A 25,930-nucleotide genomic window follows, 5' to 3' on the forward strand; every position below is an offset into this window, starting at 1 on the left:
GGCGTAAGTCGGAGTGTGCTGTGCTTTGTGTTCGCTTTTTGTTTTTCATTATTATTAAAGAGTTGTATTGGTAAAAGACCATTCTGAGTACAATCATCTTTGACCAGACTTGTCAGTAAGGTGCCGAATTAGAAAAGAGACTGCCACATTTAAGATCTTGACTGAATGCTCCATGATTCTCCATGTGTTTTTTTTTAGACTTGAGCCAACTGATAATTACCTGTCGCTCGCTTCCAACTGCTGGCCGTCCTTCAGCCACTGAACTTCAATGTTCGGCTCGGAGATCTCGCACGAAAAGGAAGCCTTTTTCTTCTCAATCACCTTGATGTCCTTAATCTGTTTCCTGAAGTCAATGTGTCGTGCTGAGGGGGGAGGGGGACACGTGCAAAGGAGAAAGGTGGCCGTTACATAACAACAAATCACTTTTGGAGTGCACGACACCCATCTCAAGTCTTGGGTGATAGCTTCATATTTTAACCGAGCGATTGTTACGAACAATGCTTGAGCCGGCACAATTAGTTGTGGCCAAGAGCTCATCGCGGATAATTTCATTGGTGCCATCGCACCTCGCCGTCGCTTCCCTCGTTTCGCTAGATCCCCGTGTCCTGGCGTGCTGGTCGTTGGCTGACGGGGCACTGAGAACTATCTAGTCCTCTGCCAACGTCTGTCCTGCCACTGGCCTAATGGGGACACATCTGTGTTTGTAAATGGTATGATCACCGAGCGTTCGCACTTAAACTGCTGTGACGTCGCTGCCACTCCTGGAAGCTCAGTGATCATCGGGAAAGGCCGACGTTCCCCAGGGTCCCACTAACCTGCCGTGGGATGCCAACTGTCGCTGCTGGAGGCGAACCTGACGTGTGCGGTCGCACTACACGAGGAGCGAGGAGTCCCGCGAACGTGGACCAGAGTGAGTTTTGCCGACCACTCTCAAGACATATCCGGTTCGCACGGTTGGCCACGCCGTACGTGGCCAACCGTGCTCATCGGAGGTTCGAGAAAGGACAACTAAAAAACCTGCGCTGGAATCGGTTGCAGGAGTGACACCAGCAGATGAGATAACCGACCTTCGACAAACAGCGTCGACGTCGTAGAGGCTGAGCCGGCCACGAAGGTGTACTCTGCCGCGTCGGCGAAGTGCACGTTGCGCACTGTGAGCGAGTGGGTGATCGTCTTGGTGCGGATGACGTAGCGGTCGGTGGACTTGACCTCGACGCCATTCTTCAGCCACTTGTAGGTAATGCCCTCGTAGTTCACGTTCACCTCGAAGGTGATGGTGTCCTTTTCCTCCGCCTTGATGTCCTTCATCATCGAGGTGATGAGGATCGCTGCAACGGAGAACACGTGCGGATTCATGACCCGGGTAGTAAGCGCATCGGTAAGCGGCAACACACGAATTGGCGAAGTCAAAGCTATTTATATGGAGCAGAAAATGGCTCGAGAATTTATCTACTTTGAAAATAATAAAAAAATGCTTCACTGTGATTTTTTTATGCATTGAAGCAAGTTTAGTACTCATATCTATATAATGTATGGCAACTAAATTACTATGAATGAAAATATAATAAGAGCATATAATATACAACGAATGTTCTTTTGAGAGAATGAAGAGATTTATGTTTGATATATGCATGCAATTACACGCGTGAGAATGTTATGATTTGCCACTCATGCAAATCGCACGCAATGATACTAGATGCTACGTTTACATTTTCACCTGAACGGAGCAAGCACTGCAATTCAAACCGGAGCAAAAACGCGACCACAGGACAACGCGGTCACACACGCTGCGGAAACAAAAATCGACTCTCAAATCAAACCACGACCCTGAATGCTGACGATTCGTCGAATCGCTCGAGAAAGGCCGATCGTCACGAAGCCTATATTCACACCCGGCGTAACAAACCGACACGAGGGCAAGTCTGACGAGCGACCGTAAACTCCCCACTTAAACTATTTTCTTTACTTCACCGAGGCTTCAAGGCCCACACCGCGGTAGCACGAGACCCGCCGCCCCGCCGTGCCACTTACGGTTGACGGTGAGGGTGGCGGTGACCCTCTCGTTGCCGCACACGAAGGTGTACTCGGCCGCGTCCTCCTTGCCCGTGTTGACGATAACCAGCTGGTGCAGGCGGCCCTGCATGACGATGCGGAAGCGGTCCGTGACGTCGATCTCGACGCCGTCCTTGAGCCACGTCGCCGGGATGTTCACGTGCGACACCTCGCACTCGAACGTCGCCGTCTTGGTCTCCGGCACCTCGACGCTCTTCAACGTCTTGGTGATTTGCACGGCTGCGAGGAGGGCGGGGGCGAGGGTTGGTGCGGCAGGAGGGCCAGACGGGAGAGAGCGGACGCGGTGCTTATTGCTGAATGTGCCAGCCAGTTGTGTTCGTTGGCAATCACGTCTAAGCGGAGGACTGAGTTATTGCGCAGGTGCCACTTGACTTGGTAGTGGAACGAGAAGCTCGTTCTTGAAAGGTTGCCAGTTTAATTTCCTGCTTGGGTGATTGACTCAGCACATAATCACTCCAGGGTTGATAAAATTAATACCACTTTGTGCGGAAGTCAACAGTGATTGTCCCACGGTTTTAGACTCGCCCCCATCATAGGAATGTGGACTTTCTACCACTGGGCTGTAAACGGGAAATGAGCACCAATGCCTCAATGCTCAATTTGAACACGAAATCGCTTTTCCATTTCCATACACTATGCTCTCACACCTCGGATTATCACGGTTGGCCACGTGCGGTGCAAAAGAAGTTCAACATACATAAATACAGACTATAATAACATCTCCTGCAGAAGCTCCCAGCAGGTGGAGCAAAGCGTCGGGACATCATGCCAAACAACAAATGGGACAAACCAACAATTCATATCAGAGAGAGGGAGACTGATAACACAGTTATAACAACTGACCAGCGAGACATGGTCAAGTGGTGTGACGAAGAGACCGACTTACACTCAACAAAGAGCTTTGCGGAGGTCTGCTGCTGAGACACGACTGCAGTGAGGTCTCCCACGTCTTCTTTGTTCAGGTCGAGGACGACGAGCTTGTGGATCTTTTTCTCCACCACAATCTTGTACTTCTTCCCCGCGGCGACGGGCTGGTTCTTGTGCAGCCATTTCACCTCGACGTCCTCGTGGGACAAGCCCAGTTCGAACGTGGCCTGGGAGTGCTCCAGTCCAGTCACATCCTTCAGCTTCTTCAGCACTTTGATGGCTGCAAATTAGAAAATAAATACGACAAAAGCTGTACTTTAACTCTTGCTTTGACAACTACGACACATTCGTCAATAACACCGTGGCCTTAAAACGAAAAATTATCATTGGTGATGTTTTGGGCAATGCTCCTTCTTCATAGCACAAGAATAGAGAGAGCAGGGAGAAAGTTAATAAGAGTTGGAGACTGCCTTTAACGCCATGGGGCCTTATGAGAATTATATTTTTTATCAAGTTTTCTGTTTCGGCCTATGATTAGTAACCTAACAGTAGCTATTGAGTGCAAGACAAACAATCAATAATAATAAAAATACGACTAAATAAACTCGTTTCTCCTACAAGTAAAATTAGAAAATTTTCTGGCACAGTGCATTGTGGGAACGTTTGTTCTTCCTTCCATAGACAGCTGCAGTTTTGACAGAAAAGAAAACCATGCATGCATTAATTAATGGCAATACTAATAAGAGTATTGTTCTTTATCCAGGAAAGCCTCACTGAATCTCGAGAGTCTATTACGGCAGTGTCCTGCTAACTGCGGTGTTTGGCCAAATCGAATCGGATCTAATTCATAGAGCGGCTTCACTCCAAGGCGCTTGACTTAGCTTACAAAACGGTGACAGAATATGATGAATTTTGATTTAAAGCTTTCGTGACTGCAGTAATTCATATTCTTAGCTCTTTCGGTAAAGTCACGTTGAAGGGAAACAATAAAATAATAAAATATATATAACAATAAAAATTCTCACGACGTTTCGACCATAACACAAACGGTCGTCATCAGGTGTGTCGGTTTGCATAAATGTATTTATTTTTAAACGGTGTATTTATTTATTTATTAAAAAACGTCAGCGCCACGCGCAGCGAATTGGCAGTTTATTTAGAAGGACTAGTCCATCTATGTTCTGAAAAGAGGAGGGGGGAGACGAAAAATTAATGTATGCTGTCTGAAAGCCACTGTAAACGTGAACAATCAATTAAGACCTGAAATGGTTTATCAAATCTTTCCAATGATTGCTAAGCCAGAATCCATCTTCTCGGTTGAAATTGTCTCTGTGCTTTTATATGTGGATAGCCTCATGAACGAATCTCTCATGGTAGCCAGATGGCTTACAAAGAACCTCTGTCTTGGAAAAGTCAATGTCATTGTGATAATTCAGTAGGCTCACATGACATTGACTTTTCCAAGACAGCGGTTCTTTGTAAGCCATCTGGCTACCATGAGAGATTCGTTCATGAGGCTATCCACATATACAAGCACAGAGACAATTTCAACCGAGAAGATGGATTCTGGCTAAGCAATCATTGGAAAGATTTGATAAACCATTTCAGGTCTTAATTGATTGTTCACGCTTACAGTGGCTTTCAGACAGCATACATTAATTTTTCGTCTCCCCCCTCCTCTTTTCAGAACATAGATGGACTAGTCCTTCTAAATAAACTGCCAAATCGCTGCGCGTGGCGCTGACGTTTTATAAATAAATAAATACACCGTTTAAAAATAAATACATTTATGCAAACCGACACACCTGATGACGACCGTTTGTGTTATGGTCGAAACGTCGTGAGAATTTGTATTGTTTTATATATTTTATTATTTTATTGTTTCCCTTCAACGTGACTTTACCGAAAGAGCTAAGAATAAGAATATGATGATTTAGACGACAGGGGTTTAAAAGAATTGAGGAATGAGTGACAGTGATAGAGGGGTAGGGGAGGGACGTGAAGGAGTGGAGGTGCGAGGGGAGGGAAGAGAATGGGTAATAGAGAAGGGGTGAGGCATTAAGAGAGGAATGGAAGGAGGTAAATGTACAAGGGAAGTTTATTCAATGAATGGGGGGGGGGGGGGGTGGTGACACAGTTGAGAGGATCGTGATTTGATCCTGGCAACCGTGTGTTCACCATGAATATGTGCCACCGTAAGCTCCAGGTGTGCATGTTCAAGATCCCGTGACATTTTACGAAAAAGGGGAGGCAATGTGTTGCAAAAATGGCTCACATCTTTTAGATAAAACCCACAGTGCAATGTGACTACACTCATCCGTGAAACATAACACCTTTTGTGATAGCCATGGACTATGGAAATTGCCCGTACACCAAACGGAGAATCATTGCGGTGTGCTGTACTAAAAACAAATTGACATGTTCTGTTTACGTGACAAACCTTACTAATTGGCTGTGTGGGGTGGTGGCGGGTTTAACGACATTTATATTTACGCGATCTAACCCCAAAAAAATCTATTATGGAGAATCATTGCTGTTTATTATAAACCTGGAAATAAACACAACCGTCTTTTTTTGCTTTCATTTACCTTCTACGTGAAGGCGGGCATTGGCGTTTAGTTTCCCCAGCTTGAAGTTGTACACCGACTCGTCAGATGGATTGCAGTTGTGAACCCTCAGCGTGTGAACCGTGCCGTCCATGGAGACTTCATACTTGTCCCCAGATGCCAGTTCCACTCCGTTTTTGATCCAAGCTCCACCCTTGACGTCCGCCTGAGACAGCTCCAGTGTGAAGGTAGCAGTCTGAGTCTCAATAACCGTCTGGTTCTTCAGGGTCTTCTTGATTTTGACAGCTGAAAAAAAGATAAATGTGGCCAGAATTGTGTCAGTTTTTTTTTGGCATGACTACTGCCTTATAATTATATTGCTGGAAATCTTCCATTGCAGGGATTCATCTATATAATGTTGTGTTATGCAGCATGCAATCAGATTTAATTAAAATTGTTCACTGAATTATGTCAATCAGTTTCAGTTATTTAAAAGGGCAGCACAAGGTGGTTCAATACCTATAAAGCGTAGCGCTATTGTAGGAACATTAATTTGAAATGGCCCATTAACTTAGAGGGCACCATTTGCAGATTAAAAAAAAATAACTAAAATATGGACCATGCAATATAAGCAGATGGCAGCCCACCTAAGTACGTAAAAAAAAATCATGAAACAAGAAAGAAAAATCATGCATACGCATAGAATCTGAAACGATTTACAATGTGACGGGATGGAAGCCACCTCAATTCGAATGATGCAGCGCCTGACGCAGAGACTAGTGGAAAGAGCGCTGCCAGGGTACATCGGTGAAGGAGACCATCGCATCTCATCGGCCCAAGAGGCCAAAGTTGGAGCAAGGGAGGCAAGTGACTCACCTTCGACCTTCAGCTTGGCGGCGGTTTTGGACGTGGCCACCTGGTAGCTGTACTCGGCCTGATCTGCCAGCGTGGTGGAGTCCACGATGAGACGACGCACTCGGCCATCGTCCTCGCAGTGCACGCGGTTCGTGAGCGTCAGCTCCTTGCCGTCCCGCAGCCAGTGACCCAGAACATCGGGGTTCACGACCTCGCACTCGAACACGGCCACCTGCGACTCGGACACCGAGATGTCCTGCAGGGGCTTGCTGATGGCTCCACCTGTGCAGGAGGACAACGAGAGTCAAGGCTTTGTCATGGTAGTAACCCTTTCCCGTTTCGATAACGTACACGTACACAAGAAAAAATGAAAACAATAATTACTTTAGCAGTACCGAGGATCCCACAAGGTCACGCAGAAGGGCGCATGGCACAGGCGCCGGCTATCATGGAGTGCGGTTGTGTCGCTACGGTTCTCTGCGGATGAGTAACAATGTCTTTAAAAACAACGGCGCTTCGCCTCTCAAAATAAAACTAATGCAGAACCGCTTGCACGTTCCGAAATTCAGCGATGAACGGGGCACCCACCCTTGCAAACGTCTCGGAACGGAAAAATGTTAAAAGCAAATACTGTACACGTGTATATTTTCGTTCAACTACTAATGATACTTCACGTAGGCTGATGAGTCATTTGGAGTGTCTTGCTCTCATCGGTAATCCCCTTAAAGCATTGATGATGTGAATGCAGAGTGAATTACAGAAGCTATGCAGCACTTTCATTGGGTCAAGAACACACGTGCATATAATGGGGTTTGGCCCAATCCATCTAGATGTCGCCTTAAACACATAAGCAGCGTTATCACGTTATAAATTAAGTTCAGAAAATAACACAAATCCAAAAACCAAAAAAACACGAACGTATTCAGTGCTCCCTCCCCCCCCCCCCCATGGTTATTCGCTAAACACAATCTGTTAAATGGCATGTGTCGCAAGCAAGCAGGACAACGTATTTACAGGCTGGCCCATTTAAGTGGAACAATTGGGTATAAGCCAACATATTTCTTGTTAACTCACAAACGCTCTTTCTCTTTTAAAATGTGGGAACATTAACGGTGGATGAATGCGTTCAAGCAGAGAGAAGATAGAGTGCACATCATTTTGAGGGTTGGTTCACGTAGCTTAAGGCAGTATGACTGGCGGCTTTGATGAAATGTTAGTTTAATATTCCCTAAGTTTCCACTGAAATGGCCCACCACACACATAGTTTGTATGCTGAACGTCTTTCGCACCGTACGTAGCCAACCATGCTAATCGGAGGTGTGGGGGAAGAACAACAAACTCAACACAACAAGCAGTTGTAAACAAATGAGTTTTCAATCGAGATTCAAAAGTGCATAGCTCCATATTGGCTTCCTAATATCGGAAGGAAAAGCGTTTCAGACGTCCGCAGAAGCGCATCTGAAAAGCGCCACGCGATGCGGTGACCGTCATCTTTGTTCGGTGGCCAGCCAAAAGCCGCTGCTGCTGCGAGGATGACCGGAGTTCGCGCGATGATGGTTTATGTTCCTTGACGAGATCGGCGAGGCATCGTGCTTTGTTTGTGGCAAGCACTTTGTGTGTGATGAGCGCGACCTCGTGATGTATTATACGGTGAGAGAGTTACCGGACACGCTGAGGACTCCGCTGGTCTTCTTCTCTCCCATGGAGAAGGTGTACTCGCCCTCGTTGTCCTTCATCACGTTGGACACGGTGAGTCTGTGCACCTTGCCCTTGACTTCGATCTTGCACTTGTCGTCCGACTTCACCTCCTGGTCTTTGAAGAGCCAGACGGTGTCCACCCCGGAATGAGACAGCTCCACCTCAAAGGTCAGATTCTCGGTCTCCATGCACGATTTGTCCTCCAGTCCACGGATAATTTTAACCTCTGTGTGCAAACAAAAAAAATGAGAACAAAAAATCAGCGCTTGAGCTTGATTTAAATTTGATTTCAAGTTGACGATAAAATAAGTTTAATTAATTATCAGTGAAAATTCTATGATCCACACCTTTTATATTGTTGTTCATTTTCTCAATTAACTAGATTTTAAGATCAACCATTGCAGTGACGAATCGTTTGAGATATTAAAATGACCTTAACATACAAACCATTTTTTCAACGTTACATGACAACTTTATGCTATCACAGTGTTAACATTTCTCACAAGATGAGTTGGCCAGATGACTTAAATGTCAGAGCACTGAACCAGCACCACCGAGATCCAGGGATTGAATCCAGGTTTCAGTCGCATGGCCACCAAAAGGCATCACATTAAAATTGATATTTCACTACATTGCCTAAATTTCAGCTCCGTTCATTTAAAAATAAAAAAATACTGTCACGTGATGCAAGTGTCTGCCCATGGCAGGGCATGTAATAAAGTGTGCCCCCCTCTCAAACGTTGCACTCGAAGAATCTGCTTGAGTGGACCCTTTGAACAGAGCAGAGCGTCGCCACGTGAATCCCATCACGAGGCAATGCACAGCTCTGCAAGGAGTTCTGAACGGATAGCAACTCTCACGACACGATTGCCACAAGCAGAATTATACTAACATTTTGTGGTGGGGGGGGGGCAGGGGGAGAAAATCTCTCACACAAATAAAATAACTTACCCTCGACGGTGAGCTTGCAGGTGCTCTCGGCACGACCGATAACGATCTTGTACTGTCCCTCGTCAGAGGCGAAGGCCGTGGTGAGGACGAGCCTCTGCTTGGTGCCCTTGGTAATGAACTGAACGCGGTCGCTGGCCTTCAGGATCTCGCCGTTGTGGTACCACTTGGCCCCCGGCACCTCTGCCTGGGAGACCTTGCACTCCATCGAACCCTTGGTGCCTTCCACCACCGACACGTCTTTCAGTGGCTGCAGCAACTCGACAGCTTCAGGATAATGTTTGCGGGGGGGGGGGGGGTGGACAAAACAAAGAGGCACGCTTAAATCTGTCATCCCACTATTTTGTTTCGTTACGTTTTGTTGCCGTTTGCTAGCGTCGTCCGCCACGACCGATGATGACGCTGCTGGTGCTATCGTGACTCGTGTGAGTGTTACTGTGGCCGTGATGGTATCGTGACTGACAGCATCGTGACTCGTGTGAGTGTTACTGTGGCCGTGATGGTATCGTGACTGACAGTATCGTGACTCGTGTGAATGTTACTGTGGCCGTGATGGTATCGTGACTGACAGCATCGTGACTCGTGTGAGTGTTACTGTGGCCGTGATGGTATCGTGACTGACAGTATCGAGACTCGTGTGAGTGTTACTGTGGCCGTGATGGTATCGTGACTGACAGTATCGTGACTCGTGTGAGTGTTACTGTGGCCGTGATGGTATCGTGACTGACAGTATCGAGACTCGTGTGTGTGTGTGTGTGACTGTGGCCGTGATGGTATCGTGACTGACAGTATCGTGACTCGTGTGAGTGTTACTGTGGCCGTGATGGTATCGTGACTGACAGCATCGTGACTCGTGTGAGTGTTGCTGTGGCCGTGATGGTATCGTGACTAACAGTATCGTGACTCGTGTGTGTGTGACTGTGGCCGTGATGGTATCGTGACTGACAGTATCGAGACTCGTGTGTGTGTGTGACTGTGGCCGTGATGGTATCGTGACTGACAGTATCGTGACTCGTGTGAGTGTGAGTGTGACTGTGGCCGTGATGGTATCGTGACTAACAGTATCGTGACTCGTGTGTGTGTGACTGTGGCCGTGATGGTATCGTGACTGACAGTATCGAGACTCGTGTGAGTGTGACTGTGGCCGTGATGGTATCGTGACTAACAGTATCGTGACTCGTGTGTGTGTGACTGTGGCCGTGATGGTATCGTGACTGACAGTATCGAGACTCGTGTGAGTGTTACTGTGGCCGTGATGGTATCGTGACTGACAGCATCGTGACTCGTGTGAGTGTTGCTGTGGCCGTGATGGTATCGTGACTAACAGTATCGTGACTCGTGTGTGTGTGACTGTGGCCGTGATGGTATCGTGACTGACAGTATCGAGACTCGTGTGTGTGTGTGACTGTGGCCGTGATGGTATCGTGACTGACAGTATCGTGACTCGTGTGAGTGTGAGTGTGACTGTGGCCGTGATGGTATCGTGACTAACAGTATCGTGACTCGTGTGTGTGTGACTGTGGCCGTGATGGTATCGTGACTGACAGTATCGAGACTCGTGTGAGTGTGACTGTGGCCGTGATGGTATCGTGACTGACAGTATCGTGACTCGTGTGAGTGTTACTGTGGCCGTGATGGTATCGTGACTGACAGCATCGTGATTCGTGTGAGTGTTACCGTGGCCGTGATGGTATCGTGACTGACAGTATCGTGACTCGTGTGAGTGTTACTGTGGCCGTGATGGTATCGTGACTGACAGTATTGTGACTCGTGTGAGTGTTACTGTGGCCGTGATGGTATCGTGACTGACAGTATCGTGACTCGTGTGAGTGTTACTGTGGCCGTGATGGTATCGTGACTGACAGTATCGTGACTCGTGTGTGTGTGACTGTGGCCGTGATAGTATCGTGACTGACAGTATCGTGCCTCGTGTGAGTGTGACTGTGGCCGTGATGGTATCGTGACTAACAGTATCGTGACTCGTGTGAGTGTGACTGTGGCCGTGATGGTATCGTGACTGACAGTATCGTGACTCGTGTGAGTGTTACTGTGGCCGTGATGGTATCGTGACTAACAGTATCGTGACTCGTGTGAGTGTGACTGTGGCCGTGATGGTATCGTGACTGACAGCATCGTGACTCGTGTGAGTGTTACTGTGGCCGTGATGGTATCGTGACTGACAGTATCGTGACTCGTGTGAGTGTGTGTGTGACTGTGGCCGTGATGGTATCGTGACTAACAGTATCGTGACTCGTGTGAGTGTGACTGTGGCCGTGATGGTATCGTGACTAACAGTATCGTGACTCGTGTGAGTGTTACTGTGGCCGTGATGGTATCGTGACTAACAGTATCGTGCCTCGTGTGAGCGTTACTGTGGCCGTGATGGTATCGTGACTAACAGTATCGTGCCTCGTGTGAGTGTTACTGTAGCCGTGATGGTATCGTGACTGACAGTATCGTGACTCGTGTGAGTGTGACTGTGGCCGTGATGGTATCGTGACTAACAGTATCGTGACTCGTGTGTGTGTGACTGTGGCCGTGATGGTATCGTGACTGACAGTATCGTGACTCGTGTGAGTGTTACTGTGGCCGTGATGGTATCGTGACTAACAGTATCGTGACTCGTGTGAGTGTGACTGTGGCCGTGATGGTATCGTGACTGACAGCATCGTGACTCGTGTGAGTGTTACTGTGGCCGTGATGGTATCGTGACTGACAGTATCGTGACTCGTGTGAGTGTTACTGTGGCCGTGATGGTATCGTGACTAACAGTATCGTGACTCGTGTGCCGTTCATAGGTGCTCACAAACAGGACTGGCCTCAAAAGTCGGTTAAGGCTATATGGGTGATCTTTGTCTTGTAAAGACCCATTACGTGAGTGCCAAATCTCTCCCACAATGGTAGCACAACAAAATTATGGAAAAATAAAATGTAAAACTTGAGATGTCGCATCATCAAAATATCAATGGTTTGTAACAAATGCTTCGATTGAAAATACTATGTTACATCTCAAGAGTGAATACCATGATACACTGTTCACATACAATATTAAGTGCATTTCCTTTAGGCCTAAAAATGGTTCCTGTAAAAGTTATGTAAGTGTTTATTGATGATAATGATAAAGTAATTTAGAATTATAGCTAATATCAATTTTGTGTATTTTCTTAAACTACTAAGTTTTATTAATATGCTCATTTTAATTGCTATCAGTGTTTAATGTTTTAAAACGAGTAAACTTTTGCGGACTTTTCTTAGCAAGTCTACAAAATCATAGAAAACGAACGCAAGCATCTTGTGCGTAAAATTATCTTTTAATTTACGCATTATTACAAGCCTAATTATCTAAATTAGGTCTTTCAAATACCATTGTTTTCAATAGCCAACGTTGGAATAGTGTCCCATACAGGCTGAGAATCGTGGATCAGTTTTGTAAGTAAATTTATTTTTATTGTATAATTGTTATTTAATTATAGTCCTGCATTCTTCAATACATGCAATTGTAGTTATATCGACGAGTCAATAAATATCCAAAGTCTGCGCTCTCTATGGTTTCCTGTGTGAAGAAGTGGGCCCCAATCCTGGACCCGCCGGCTGGCTAAAAACCCCAGCAAAAGAAATTAGATGGGAGAAACGCTCCAATGAGAAGCCTCACATTTAACATCGAGCTTTCCCGTTGACTTGATGTCCTGCTCGAACGCAATGAAGGAGTACTTCCCGCCGTCTTCCTTGTTCAGGTCCTCGATGAGCAGCTGTTGGGCCTGCTTGTCGATCACGATGTGCACCCGTTCGCTGGGCTGCACCTCCTCCGTTCCCTTGAGCCACTGGCCCTCGACGCCCGGGTGCGAGAAGCGCACCTCGAACTGGGCGATGTCGCCCTCGCAGAGCGACAGGTCGCCCAGGCCCTGCATCAGGGTCACGGCTCGGGCTGCTCGCACGCACGCATGCACACGCGAACAAAGTGCCAGGCACAAAGTCAACCGAAGTGTGAATTGCTGCTGTCACGTCTGTAGTGCTCCGTCGCTACACTTGATGGGAAAACAGTCGGGTTGGTCGATGATCTAGCACTCGCCGATTCGTACGTATGTTTAACTTGTTTCGCGCCGTGCGTAGCCAACCGTGCGAGTCGGAGGTGCGATTCACTCCAGTCGCTCGCTCATCGGTGGTCAGTCGCCTCCCTGTCACTCGACTATCGTTCCTACCATGGTTACTCTTCACGCGAAATTCACTCATTTATGCCTCCAACTATGGTGAGGACTCGGTCTACCAGACTGACTGTTTCGTCTCATCCATCACACTGTGTCCACAATGACAACTCTGTCCAACCACCACTCTGCAGGTCACGACTACACTCTTCCTGCACTGTTCTACTCTGGAGATCCCTCCCATCGTCTCCTTTCCCAAGCTCTTAAAAGGCTGGCTCAAGTCGAGAAACGTATCGACTCTTTGTCTACAACAACCTTGATTGTGATGTTTGTTGCTGGCAGCATAAAATGTTGATTTAAAGAAATCACAAATTATAATAACAACTATTTTGAAGTGGCCCGGGAGGCTCAGAGGTGAGAAGTTTGGTAATTATGAAGGTGGATTGTGGAGGGTCACGAGCATTGGCATTTGGGAAATGTGCCTTAAGGTGGTTTGTGCCACACGATACATGAGTGTATGATTCAAACCAATGCATATGAGAGAGAAACATTTAAACATCTCGCAGACGGTTCATGTACTGCCTACAACTTTATACAAAATAATCGCCGATGTTAATTTCGACTTTCTAAATTCTAAATTCAAACCCGTGCTCTTATTTTGCTGCGTTCACATTGACGTCATAATTAAAGCATCTGAAAATATGTGGCCAAATGTTTCCCCAAAGGTCACGGCTTCATTTCCTCACAAATAACCATGCAATTTCGCAACGTGATACTAGGGGGCAGTCTCGTCGTTATCTTAAGCTTTAACGTCTCAAAAACACCTCAAAACGACTGCTTTTTTGCCAACCATCTAACGGCTACCTCCGTGTACGTCGAACCTCACCATCGTAAGTGGCCAAACTGCGCCGGTTGGAGGCGTGGTGCGAAGGACGACAACGAACCAAACGTAAACAAGTGGCAGTTCCGTAGAATCCATGACAAAGACAGCGGCGGACAAGCGGGCGTGCACAAAACGTACGCTTCATCTTGAGGCGCCCCACGGTGGTCTTGCCCTCGACCTCGAAGGTGTACTCCCCCTGGTCCTCCTTGGCGACGTCGCGGATGAGCAGAGTGTGTCGGCCGCGGCGGGAGGAGAACTGGTACTTGGCTCCGGCCTCGATCTCCTTGCCCTTGTGGAACCACTTGCCGTCAGAGTCCTCGCGCGTCACCACGCACTCCAGCTCGCCGCCCAGAGACTCGGGCACCTCGATGTCCTCGAGCTCCTTCGTGAACTCCAGCGGAGCGGCTGTGAGGAAGAAAATGGGCTCTGGTTGTAGGCACGTTTGCGCGCCGTACGTAGCGCCAAACTCGCACCAATCGGCGCCGTCCATTTATCGATATCCCACTGAAATAATCCCGGCCAGGTGGCTCGGCAGGTAAAGCGAGTGGCCTCGAAATTGGAAGGTTGTGAGTTCAACTACTGGTCAGTGTTTAACCCAGCCCGTCATCCCTCTATGGTCAACAGTGACTGCCTTATTAAATGGGGAAATTTCCATGACAGAGGTTTTTGGGTTAGATCGCGTAAATATAAATGCGTCGTTAAACCTGCCACCAACCGACACAGCCAATGAGTAAGGTTTGTCACGTAAACAAAACATGCCAATTCGTTACGAGTACACCACACCGGTGTGTTGGAGAGTAAACCCACAACATTTACAATTCGAGTACGAAGTTTCGCCAGTAATTACACCTAGCATCATGAGGCGACAGCCAGATTTGTGGAGAAATCCTCTACCACTGGCTTAAGGCTCTAAATAGGAGGTACACACAGCCTCATTGCTCCATTTGAGCAAGAAATCGCCGAATACATTTTTTTATGCGGGGTGATACATTCAAAGGTAACCCACGTAAATAATAGGGAGAAATTACAGATCCAAAAAAAAACATAAAATTCATTTTCAAGCCTCCGTATGTCACCTACCAATCTCAATCCACTTATTACATCTTTCGACACCCTCGATTGCACGCGAATGACCGTATGACGGCGACTGTGCTGGAGCGATTTGCTTACAACGATGCCGATGATAGATCAGCAGAGGTGATTTGAAATAAGGGGGTCATTTTGAATCGGTGACTGTGGCCACCACTCAAGTCGGCACTGAGAGATTCCGTTCCTGGTTGGCATATTTCAACCACTCGCTCTGCCTCACCTGAAGCTGTTGAATGGATCGCTATAACCTCGACATCAAACTGTATCTGCTTCCCCAGCCGTACGAAGAAGTGGGGTATCTTATAAGTTGATTATGCTGTATGTTTAAATAATATTTAACGGCCGTTGTACTTCAAATACAATTTAAATCTTAAATTGAAAAAAACAGATACGGTTACCGCTACCTTCACACGACTATGCGCAACGTATGCACGAACTTCTTTCACACTGCACGTATCCAACTGTACAAATCGGAGGTGCGCGGGGGAGTGGGGGGGGGTTAATAACAAACTAAACACAAAAAGTCAGTTTTAAAAGACCAAGCACTTACTTTCCACGATCAGCCTTGCCGTGGACTTTGTTTCGGGCTCTTCGATGAGGGCGCAGGTGAAATCAGCATCGTCATACACCTCGATGGTGAGCACGGACAGCATGTGCACCTTGCGGTCCGAATGCATCCTGTACTTGTCACCGGAGAAGATCTCCTGGTCGCCCTTAAACCACTTCACCTTCACGAACGGCTCCGAGAGCTCGCACTCAAAGGTGGCCATGGTGTCCTTCTCCTTGGCGGGCACGTCCGCAAGCGGCTGCGTGAAAGTGATCACCTGCTTGGCTGTTGGAAACAACAAGACAGAGAGAACAAACGCGTCTTTTTCTTGTTGTTGTCACGTGAAACACGAACGTCACGGAGAGCATGCGATGGAACGTGTCGGCGTCTTAAAATTATAATTTGAAAGCCCTTCGTCAAGCTTCTGTTAAGACCGACGTCTTCCCCATGCATTTTGTTACATATCATGCGGGCTGTTTTCAGTTTTGTAAGCAGCCCGCTGGCCAATGCGGGCTGCTTACAAGGGGACCCGCTTTACCAGTTCAGATAGCACCGGCCACTGGTGTCAGTCATGGCCAGGAATCGAACTGAGCTTTCTGGATTGATTAGAACAGTGGCAACTGCTGCATGCCACCGCTCCCCACAGGCACACTGAGAAAATAAGTTAATATCAAAATATCTGTTCGAATGAGGGAAGAAAAAAATCTAACTCATTTGCCGTTATTTACCTTGGACAAGCAGGAAAGCGTGGCTCGAGGTTTCTCCAACGACATTAATGGCCTTGACCATGACGCTTGCCGAATCCTCGGCGATAACATCCCTGATGACCAGCTCGCAGACGTTGTCCTCCGGCCAGTACCAGTAGATCCTCTCGGACTTCTCCAGCTTGATGCCATTCTTAAACCACTGGCACTCTGGGTCCGGCTTGCCCACCACTCGCACGCGGAAGTGCGCTTCGCCAAACTGGGGGACGGTCTGACTCTGGATTCGCTCAAGAATCTTGGGCGCCTCCATGCTGGGGGTGAACTGGAGCTTTTCCGGCTTGATGGTCGGGATGGTGATCTTGCCCTCGGGAAGCGGCTCCTTCACTTCCTCTTCCGGAAGCTCCTTGGACCAGTGAAGGAGCTCCTCGCGCCTCTTGCGGAGCATCTCCTGGTAGTCCTCGTCCTTCTTTCGGCTCTTGAGTTCCACGGCCGTGATGGCCTCATAGTAGCCCTCCTCCGTCCGGCGCTTGAACTTGCTACGCAGCTCGTCGGTCTCCTCGGTCTGCTTCTCGTGAATATTCCTCTCCGTCCTCTTCAGTTTCACCACCTCCACAGGCTGGCCAGCTGCCTCCGCCTGCTCGCCCTTCACCTTGACGACCTCGAAGAAAGGTTTGCCGGGCTCGGCCAGGCCCTCCGGTTTGGGCTCGGGGGCTTTGCGCAGGAGGGTCCTGAAGTCCTCTCTCAGCTGCACCTCGATCTTCACCGTGTGCTCAGCCTTGCCCTCGGGGTTTTCCGCAAGGAGCTTCACTTCGCCCGAATCGTACGACTTGCAGTCCACAATGTCCAGGTAGTAAATGCCGTCGTAGCGGAGGCGATATCTCTTGCTCTTGTGAATGAGCTGACCGTTGAGGTACCAGGAAACCCTCGGCTGAGGGTAGCCCGTGACGCGGCAGCGGTAGCGCGCCGTCTCGCCTTCGAGCACGCGCGCCGGCTCGGGGAAGAGCACGATCTCCGGCTTCACCTTCTCCAGGGTGCCCTCGGTCGAGACACTGACGATGCCTCCTTCCAGGGCCTGCCGCTCCATTTCTTGGATCCGCTGAATGCCCCTGCGGCCCTCCGGCAGCTGGCTCTCCTCCACCAGGCTCTTCTCGTCCTTGACGATCAGCGTGGCCGAGGTCTGGTCGGCACCGTACTTGTTGGTGGCGCGGCAGGTGATGATGCCGCTGTCTCTGGGATAGGCGACCTCGTAGTCGAGGCTGCAGTAGCCGAACTCGTTGACCATCCTGAAGCGGTTGGCAGCGTCGAGGGGCTTGCTGTCGTGCAGCCACTCGACGACCATGGTCGGGTCGCCGATGGGCGTCAGCCGGCATTCGAAGTGAACGGGGCCGAACTGCTTGAGGCGAACGGACGTCAGCTTCTTCTTGAAGAGCGGCTTCTGCTCCTTCTCTTTGTCATAGAGGTCTCCTTCTTCCCACTGCTCCTGTCCGTAGCGAAGGTGAAGGGGCTCGAGCTCCGGAGCGGTGACCTCCTTGAGCTTGTAGATGCCCTTGGAGATGACCATCTTCCGCTCGGGCTCCGGCTCGAAGGCCTCGGCCTCCACGTTCACCTTGCAGCGGGTGGTGTCACGGCCGGCCTTGTTGATGGCTGTGCTGGTGTACCACGCCGAGTCGTGTTGCGTGGTCGTGTCAATGCTGAGGGCGCTCTCGCCGGTCGCACCCTCGATCCTGTGGTGGTGGTGGTGGTGGTGATGTGCGCAGCAATTAATGCATATCGTATGTTTTACGGAAGAACAGTCGTATTACAAGCCTTCAACTGAGAGCCAAGCGATAGTCTTTTGACAAGACTGTTTTGTCCCATCCATACTGTTCAATCGCCAGAAATAGAATAAAAACACTTAATATTTTTTTATTCTTTCCTAGCACTGCTCAACATTTGAATTCCCTTCCATCATCTATGTTCCCAAATTCTTATAACCTTGCTCAATTCAAGAAAAGTATTGATTCTCATCTATTACACCTTCAGTAGTGCTGTATGTCACACCACCGATTGATGATATTGGGCCTTTGGGTCTGTGCGCAGAAACTGTGACAATAAAATGCAAATAAAAAACCAGAATAGGCCTGTAGCGGCGTAATAGGTTCATAGCGTTTCAAGGAGTGTTTACCACATAGGCGGGAAAGCAGAGGAAATATCAAGAGAAAAGGAACACACATGATGGGTATAATAACTGACGAGAGGGCTAAACAGGTGGGTGCCCAATTTATGCCACCATCTCCTGCCCATCTCACAGCCCAGCAGAGGTTTAGGCATTTAACAAATCACCGTGATCCACACAAGGGTTTGTCTACTTTATTGAAGGGTTTGTCTTTTAGACAGTGGATAATATTGGGAAACTATTCATATGGCAATTCTCGTCAAGGGGAGTAAAACACCACGCAAACTCCTTACAGAAGCTTTTGGGTAACAACTGAAAAAAGACAGTCACTGCATCGCGCTTTCAGATGCGTTTTTGCGGCCGTCTGGAACGCTCGACCCTTCTGATATTAGGCAATCACTGGAGCTATGCACTTTTAAATCATCTACATTGACAACTAATTCTTTAAAATTTCGATTTAAAGCTTTCGTGACTGCAAGGATTCATCTTCTTTGGTTCTTTCGGTAAAGTCACATTCTACGTGACTTTACCGAAATAACCACAGAAGAACTAATTTTTTACAATCGTTTTTTTGTGTTTAGTTTGTTGTCCTTCCACTGCACCTCAAATTAGCACGGTTGGCTATATATGGTGCGAAAGAAGTTCAACATACATACAATGTAAATCTGGTGAATAGGCATTTTTTTAATATCTAATTCTTACCAGCCCCCACTGTGTAAAGTATAGTTTCAACTCTTATTATCCACTCCATCTCTCTGGCGCTGTGAAGAAAAGCCACTGCCTGAAACATTGCCTGTTATATAATTTCCCTTTTAATTTCACAGTGTTACTGACGAATGTGTTGAGTTTGTTTTGTTAAACGATCCACACACTCTTGGCACCAAAAAGGCCGCAAAGATTTACAGACGTGTTTGCCCCCGTGCCCTGGCTTGGCGCTGCATCTCATCAAACGGAAAGCCCGCCGTGGTAGCGCATGTACGTGTAGGGAAATACTTGCCTCATATTAGGAAACTTCTGCGAAGAAATGATCTCGCTGTTCTTGAGCCAGACAATGTCCGGAATGGGATTGCCTGCGGCTTTGACGGAAAGCTGCACAGGTGCACCCTCCTTCACACTGACGTTGCGCAACTTTTCAACAAAGTGGGGTCTGGACAAATGTTCTTTGGCTGTGAACAGATACCAAAAAACATATACGTCGGATTTTTTTTTTCTTTCAATAAAACAAAAAAAGTTTATACCGAGAGAAAACTTGTTTTCTTCTGTTGTTGTTCAAACAATTTAGTTTTTCCAATTACAAAATGTCCTTAAAACATTGTTTTTAAAAGTCAATCCTTACCATCCACGATCAGCTGGACGGTGATGGATGTTTTTCCAGCCCTATTCTCGGCAATCACCGTCCATTCTCCGGTATCGGCCGGCATGGCTGGGATTATGATCAACGACTGTGTTCCATCCTCCTTAATCACAATCTTGTGTGTGTAGTCATTCACAACCTGGTGCCCTGCACATTGAAACCACACACGTTGTATGAAGAAATATATTATTTTCGCTCGACGTGTTAATTTACATACAAATTCTTCAACACTTTGAAGTCACTGGTTGATCCAGGTAAGCTAAGAAAAATATACTTGATGTCTCAATGAATTATTACGTGGAAAACTAAACAAAAGTACATATAAAATGTATTATATCACTGCATAATAAACAATAAAAAACACATTTAAAATGTAATGTTATTTATTAATAAGTAAAATTACAGTAATGAAATTGCATGCTCATGCCACTGCTGGCAGAAGGGCCACTTTGGGCAGAATATTTTGAAAGAGGTGGAAGTACCCACACTTTACCCCACCAGACGTGAACTGTCAATCGACTTTAACTGTGGTGTACCCATCCATGCTGCTAGGGGTGGCATTTACCAAACGTGCACCTATTGTTTCAACTGCCATGCCAAGATATTGAATTGAACTGATGACCTCTGGATCATGAGACCAGCGCTGAAAATTACACCACGTCTGCATCCCCACAACTATTATTTCTTACATCATTAACGATAACCAAGAAGGCTATGTGATTCGTTGATTTATTTGCCATAACAATAATAATCATAATACGTGATTTTAAAAAAATGCATTTAACGCAAAGGTTGCAACAAACGTTTGGACGATGTCACACGCACGTACCGTTGTGGAACCAGACTGTGTCTGGCATTGGCCTGCCCACCACTTTCAGGTCAAAGCGAGCAGTCTGTCCTTCGGGCACTTGGACCGAGTTGGGTTTTTGTACAAAGACGGGTTTGTAGAGGCGCTCGATCACGCTCTCGTCCGTCTCGTCCAGCCGGCGCACCGGCGAGTGGCTGGGCGAGCGCGGTGACATGGAGCTATCGCGCGGACACGCAGACAGAGAGAGGAAGACGACGTGACGTGAAGAGCCGTGCCCCAATACACGTTCTACGAAAACATCGCCGCAATCAGCCATTGTCAATCCACCGGCGGATGAAGGCCTCTTCAAGCTGCGGCCGCAACCCACGGTCCTGGCATCTACGAATCCGCCGAGCAGCTGCACATGAGCTGAATTCATTGCTCCATCTGCCCAGCGGACTCTCGCTCGGACACGTTCCTTTCCTTGGTGCCACTCCATTATGATTCTTAACCGTCGACCATCGTGCCTTCTCGCGACGTGTCCTGCCCAAGCCCCGCTTACTTGACTTAACGTTCTGAGCGATGTCATCAACCTGCATATTTTCTCGACTCTGTTCGTTTCTCTTTCTCTCAATGTCATTCCAAGCATACAGAGTCTGTCATTTAATTGAATTTAACACTTTGAAACTAGGTCACTGTAAAAAAAAAATGGTTTTAAGACCCATAAATGTAAAATGCCAAATTGGAATTTAATGGATTCATGCAAATTCAAAATGGCCAGCAGAATGAATTGTATACTTCAGTAGGAGCTATAATTGATATCCGTGTGTTGGATGATGGATTGGGCTGCCTTACACACCAGGTGTGTTCAATGCTGTTAATAGAATGATTGACTTATTGTCTTTCAAAGCAAACACATAATGTAAGCACTGTAGAAATTTTTTAGAAAAACTTTTTTTTTTGGGGGGGGGGGGGTGCCTTAATTTATGAAAATCCAAGTTATGGAACATACAATAACGTAATAAATCAACTTGCAAAGATCTTAATCATTCTGGGTTGCTTTTTTCCACCCTCTAGCTTTAGTACACTGCAGAAATTGGTTTGGTTTGTTATGAAAGTATTGGTCAGAGGCGAAATAATCGGAATATTACGACTGCATTCATCATCATCATCTGTCCCTGCAATTAGCTCATTAGCGATGATGGCTACCTGAAATTGTATCCTCCACCGTCTTCTTTTTTTGGGCCAGTTGTACTGCTTATGGTTAGAGACACACAGAACCATCAAGGACATACATTTGGCTGAATAATAATGGTAATAACACCAGAGTTGAGTTTCCATCCAATTAGCAGTTCCAACAAGAGTTACCAATGCGGGCTCGCATTTTTGTGGACGTTTTATTGCAAAGAATATTTGTGTCATAAGCATATATGGCTCGGACAAAGCTTGCAACGTGAAGTCTACATTGCTTAGCTCACATCACTTCCCCGTCTAATCCGCGCAACCTTTGGGCCTCGGTTTACAGTTGCGTGAAGCCTTGCGCGTGAAGCCTTGTTGCGTGGCACGATGTCAAAAGAGAACAAATGACCACGCCGCTGCTTACTGCCATCGTTGCTACTGCTGCTGCTGCTGCAAATGCTTAAACAAAAACAAAAAAAACACGTGACGGACTCACCGGAAGCGCTTGGCCACCTGTGGCGGCATTCCGATGCCAGTGTAGGCCTCCCGGGCGGCGGCGGGCTCCACGAAGAGTTTGGCGGAGCAGATGGCATTGCCGCGAGCGTTGCTGGCGAGCACCGTGTAGACGCCCTCGTGCTCGGCTTGCACCAAGGGGATGCGCAGGCTGTGCAGCCCCTCGCCGGAGCTCTCAATGTGGTTGCGCTCGCTGGCGCGGACGCGCTGGCCATTCTTGTACCAGGTGATCTGCCAACGGGACGACGGACAAAGGGGTGTCTCATGCGTGGCCCGTGGGAGCTGTACCGATTCGCGGGTTCGTTCACACGGCGATGATTGACCGGCAGATCAAGTCGGGTGATGGTGCGAGTCCAGATGGGGGAAGGGGGTGAGTTGGAGGGAAATTTTGACTGCTCGGTAATTTATTTATCGCTCGTGCCGACCGTGACTCAAGTGAGTCCTGGGGATGGGTGTGAGTTTGTATTCCACCTTCGATAGCCTCAATTTGCACCATCTGGCATCAGGATTTAACAAATAGTGCAGGAGACAGCCCAACGTCTCTAAAGCCGACTCACACTTCGCCACAGATTTCATTAAACATCGTTGCAGGATTTATTGCTGAGAAAACTAATCTAATTCGCAGTGTGGGCCTGCAGGTTGCAATAGACCTGTCAAGAACAAGATAGGATTACCGAGCACAAGGGAGCAAGCAACATAAGCTGGGATAAATTCATGCTGAGCTTTAACAATACTGACCTTGGGCAATGGGCTCCCAGACACTTTGCAGTGATAGGTGACCGTCATTCCCTCGAACACACGGTAGCTCTTGATCTTGGTCTCGAAGGCCGGCTGCACAGCATCCTCATCGGGCACGTCCACAGCCATCTCCTCGCCGTCCTCCTTGAGCAGCTCCTCCAGGGTCAAGTTGATGATTCGGTACTCGATCTCCCGGATGATGCGCTCCTCAAAGGAAGAGATGTGATATTCCTGCGGGAAAACGACGCGTGCGTGCCAAGCGGCGGCAGAGAGAACAGAGGTCTCGTCAGAACGGGATACAATTGAACGGCACACATTATGAATATCGAATCTTAAAAAAAAAAGATTATGGCCCAATCTCCTCATTCCTCTAAACCCAGGAGCGCAAAGTTCGGGATGCGACCTATGCCCGTGGAGTTTCTGTACCCCCTCTCCCTGCATCGCAGTTCATACTTTGTACTGGGATGTTATTGAAATACAATCAAATATATATTTACCATAATTCGCCACTCTGCTCAATGCAGATTGGGGAAGGCAGGGAGCACAGAAGTACAGTCCAACAATGGAATTTGCTGCCGTGCGCCTCTGTTGCCCACAACGCCTATAACACCTGTATTACGTATGGTGGTCGCCCATCCAAACTCTTTTCAGGCTCACCTCTGCCTAGCTCACCAATATCTGATGTGGTCAATCAGGGTGATATGGTCATACACAGGAGAGACAATTAGATAAATCTATGTATTTAGTTGTTTACCCTTTCGTAGACGTAACTTTAATCACATTTAATGTAAAAAAAAGCTACATTTGAGCGAACTGTCGTACACAATTGTTAAAGTTCTGCTTGTTTTCGACATTCCAGTTTGCTGAAAAAAACAAATCAATTGACTCTGCTGGGTGGTGGAGGGTTTTATGTATGTATGTATGCTGAACTTCTTTCGCAAGTACGTAGCCCAACCATGCTAATCGGAAGTGAGGAGGAATGACAAGAAACTAAACACAAAGACCAGTTCTAAATAAATTAGATTTCAATTGAAATCTACGTGGTCTAACCTAAAATAAACAAATTACGTTATCATACTTTCAGTCTCAATGTCAAATGTATAATGGTCCCAAAGGGTAAGGTGTTGGTTAGAATAGACGCAGACTATTTACTTATTGTTCTCTTTTTAAATTTTACCTGATCCTCGGCAATAGCTGGACCCATCCTCTTGCGGATGATGGCATGTTCTTTCTCGTATTCAGTGGCTGTAACTTCAGGTGCAAAGTCACCCTCCTTGGGTCCCCTGACAATTTGCGTGGTGTAAGTGATGTCCTTAGTCACCGTGCTCTGCTGCTGCAGATACGCTTCATATTCAGCTGTCGGAGAAAAACAAATGTAAAGAACAACGAATTTCTTCAAATATAATTATCGTCTCAAAAATGGCTCTGGCTTATTCGAATGTTGAGAGTGCTGAATCATCAATGAACCCAACTGCTGCTCTACTTTGAATTCCATCAGGTGCAGCGAGGTAGGAACTGAGCGCCCAACTCCAAATGTTAAAGCAGGATCATTTGTCCAGTTGTATTGTATTGTACGTTCAACTTCCTTCACACCGTACGCGCCACACCGTGAACATTGGAGGTGCGGGGGAAGGACAACAAACTAAACACAAAAATCAGTTTTAAAGAAATTAGTTTTCAATCCAGATGATTTAAAAGTGCATAGCTCTACTGGCTTCCTAACAATGGGAAGGGTCGAGCATTCCATATCGTCGCAGAAGCGCATCTGAAAGCACCGCGAGATTATCACAATTGACGGTCGACCGCCGCCCCCGCCAACACCCCACCGCCCACAACTCACCATCTTCCATGAGCCGGGCAGAGGCGGCGGCATCTCCTTGCTTGTTGCGAACGACGCACGTGTACTCTCCCGCGTCGTCAGAAAACGTCATCGATATTTCCAGGCTGCACTCCCCCGTCTCCTTGTTGTAGTGCACCTTGTATCTGCGTCCGAAAGAGAAGCGATGGCGCTGTTGGTCAACCGCTGACCCGTCGTGCGAAAACAAACGCGACGGAGATCGAACCGGCGACGTCTGGGTTGCGAGTTCCAGTGGGCCCACCGTGATGCCGCGGGCAGCCTCTCTCAGCCGTGGCAGCTGAAACAATGGTGCAGGGATTCTTAAATCACACCTCCCCAACCCCCCCCCGCATCTGTCCACCCAGAAGTGTGGATGGGTAACGCGACTGTTACAAGTCAATCGGCAGGTTCACACGTGGCGGGCAGAGTGTGGGTAAAGTCACGCAAGTATAAAACAGAATTAAAATAAATCGCGACGTTTATTTTTATTTTATTTTATACCTACGTGACTTTACAGAAAGAACCAGAGAATATGGATTGCTGCAGTCACGAAAGCTTCAAATCTAGGTAGAGTGTGGGTACTCCCACCTCTTCCGAGATGTCTGTCGAGCGTGGAAGAGTAGGCCAAAATATCCCACAAAGGGGCTCTCTAGACCTCCCTCTAGTGGAAGCCCTTCTGCGAGCAGTGGTACGAGGAAGCAATCGCGGGGTTGCACCTTTGATGTTTTGTTTACCTCTTGATGCTCGTTACCTCGCTTAGCCTATGAATCTCATCATACCACTTGCTGACGTCTGGAGCTCTGTTGATGAGGTGTTGACGTATTGTGAACACATTTCTGCGAGGAATTTCAATTTGGGTGGAATTATTGGAACGCCCTAATATAGGAAAAAACAAATATATATACTGTATATATATCTGAGTGAAATGGCGTAAACAGGGTTATTGCACTTCACTCTGAATATGATTCCCATAACCTGGATTTAATTTCTGGCTGTGGCTATCATCAATGGCAAG

General features: G+C 47.5%; 1 protein-coding gene across 50 annotated transcripts in view; it reads right to left on the reverse strand.

Annotated features, from left to right (window-relative positions):
- Nucleotides 1-25,930, reverse strand: part of TTN (titin) — a 355,181-nt gene that overhangs the window by 306,739 nt on the left and 22,512 nt on the right. For all 50 annotated transcript variants that reach the window (XM_076067945.1, XM_076067951.1, XM_076067944.1 and 47 more), the window contains 19 exons: nucleotides 24,919-25,061; nucleotides 24,256-24,434; nucleotides 23,079-23,309; nucleotides 22,324-22,571; nucleotides 20,691-20,887; nucleotides 19,844-20,008; nucleotides 19,505-19,673; nucleotides 16,377-18,076; nucleotides 15,652-15,933; nucleotides 14,151-14,417; nucleotides 12,640-12,912; nucleotides 8,991-9,254; nucleotides 8,005-8,265; nucleotides 6,363-6,623; nucleotides 5,529-5,792; nucleotides 2,960-3,220; nucleotides 2,032-2,292; nucleotides 1,068-1,328; nucleotides 221-362 (listed from right to left, as the gene is read on the reverse strand). In XM_076067945.1, coding sequence (XP_075924060.1) covers nucleotides 221-362; nucleotides 1,068-1,328; nucleotides 2,032-2,292; nucleotides 2,960-3,220; nucleotides 5,529-5,792; nucleotides 6,363-6,623; nucleotides 8,005-8,265; nucleotides 8,991-9,254; nucleotides 12,640-12,912; nucleotides 14,151-14,417; nucleotides 15,652-15,933; nucleotides 16,377-18,076; nucleotides 19,505-19,673; nucleotides 19,844-20,008; nucleotides 20,691-20,887; nucleotides 22,324-22,571; nucleotides 23,079-23,309; nucleotides 24,256-24,434; nucleotides 24,919-25,061 — 5,829 coding nt within the window. The remainder of the gene's footprint in view (nucleotides 1-220; nucleotides 363-1,067; nucleotides 1,329-2,031; nucleotides 2,293-2,959; nucleotides 3,221-5,528; nucleotides 5,793-6,362; nucleotides 6,624-8,004; nucleotides 8,266-8,990; nucleotides 9,255-12,639; nucleotides 12,913-14,150; nucleotides 14,418-15,651; nucleotides 15,934-16,376; nucleotides 18,077-19,504; nucleotides 19,674-19,843; nucleotides 20,009-20,690; nucleotides 20,888-22,323; nucleotides 22,572-23,078; nucleotides 23,310-24,255; nucleotides 24,435-24,918; nucleotides 25,062-25,930) is intronic.

This window comes from Petromyzon marinus, chromosome 19, assembly GCF_048934315.1.
Source record: "Petromyzon marinus isolate PM22_M1 ecotype Great Lakes invasive population chromosome 19, UKy_Petmar_22M1.pri1.0, whole genome shotgun sequence".
Lineage (NCBI taxonomy): Eukaryota > Metazoa > Chordata > Hyperoartia > Petromyzontiformes > Petromyzontidae > Petromyzon > Petromyzon marinus.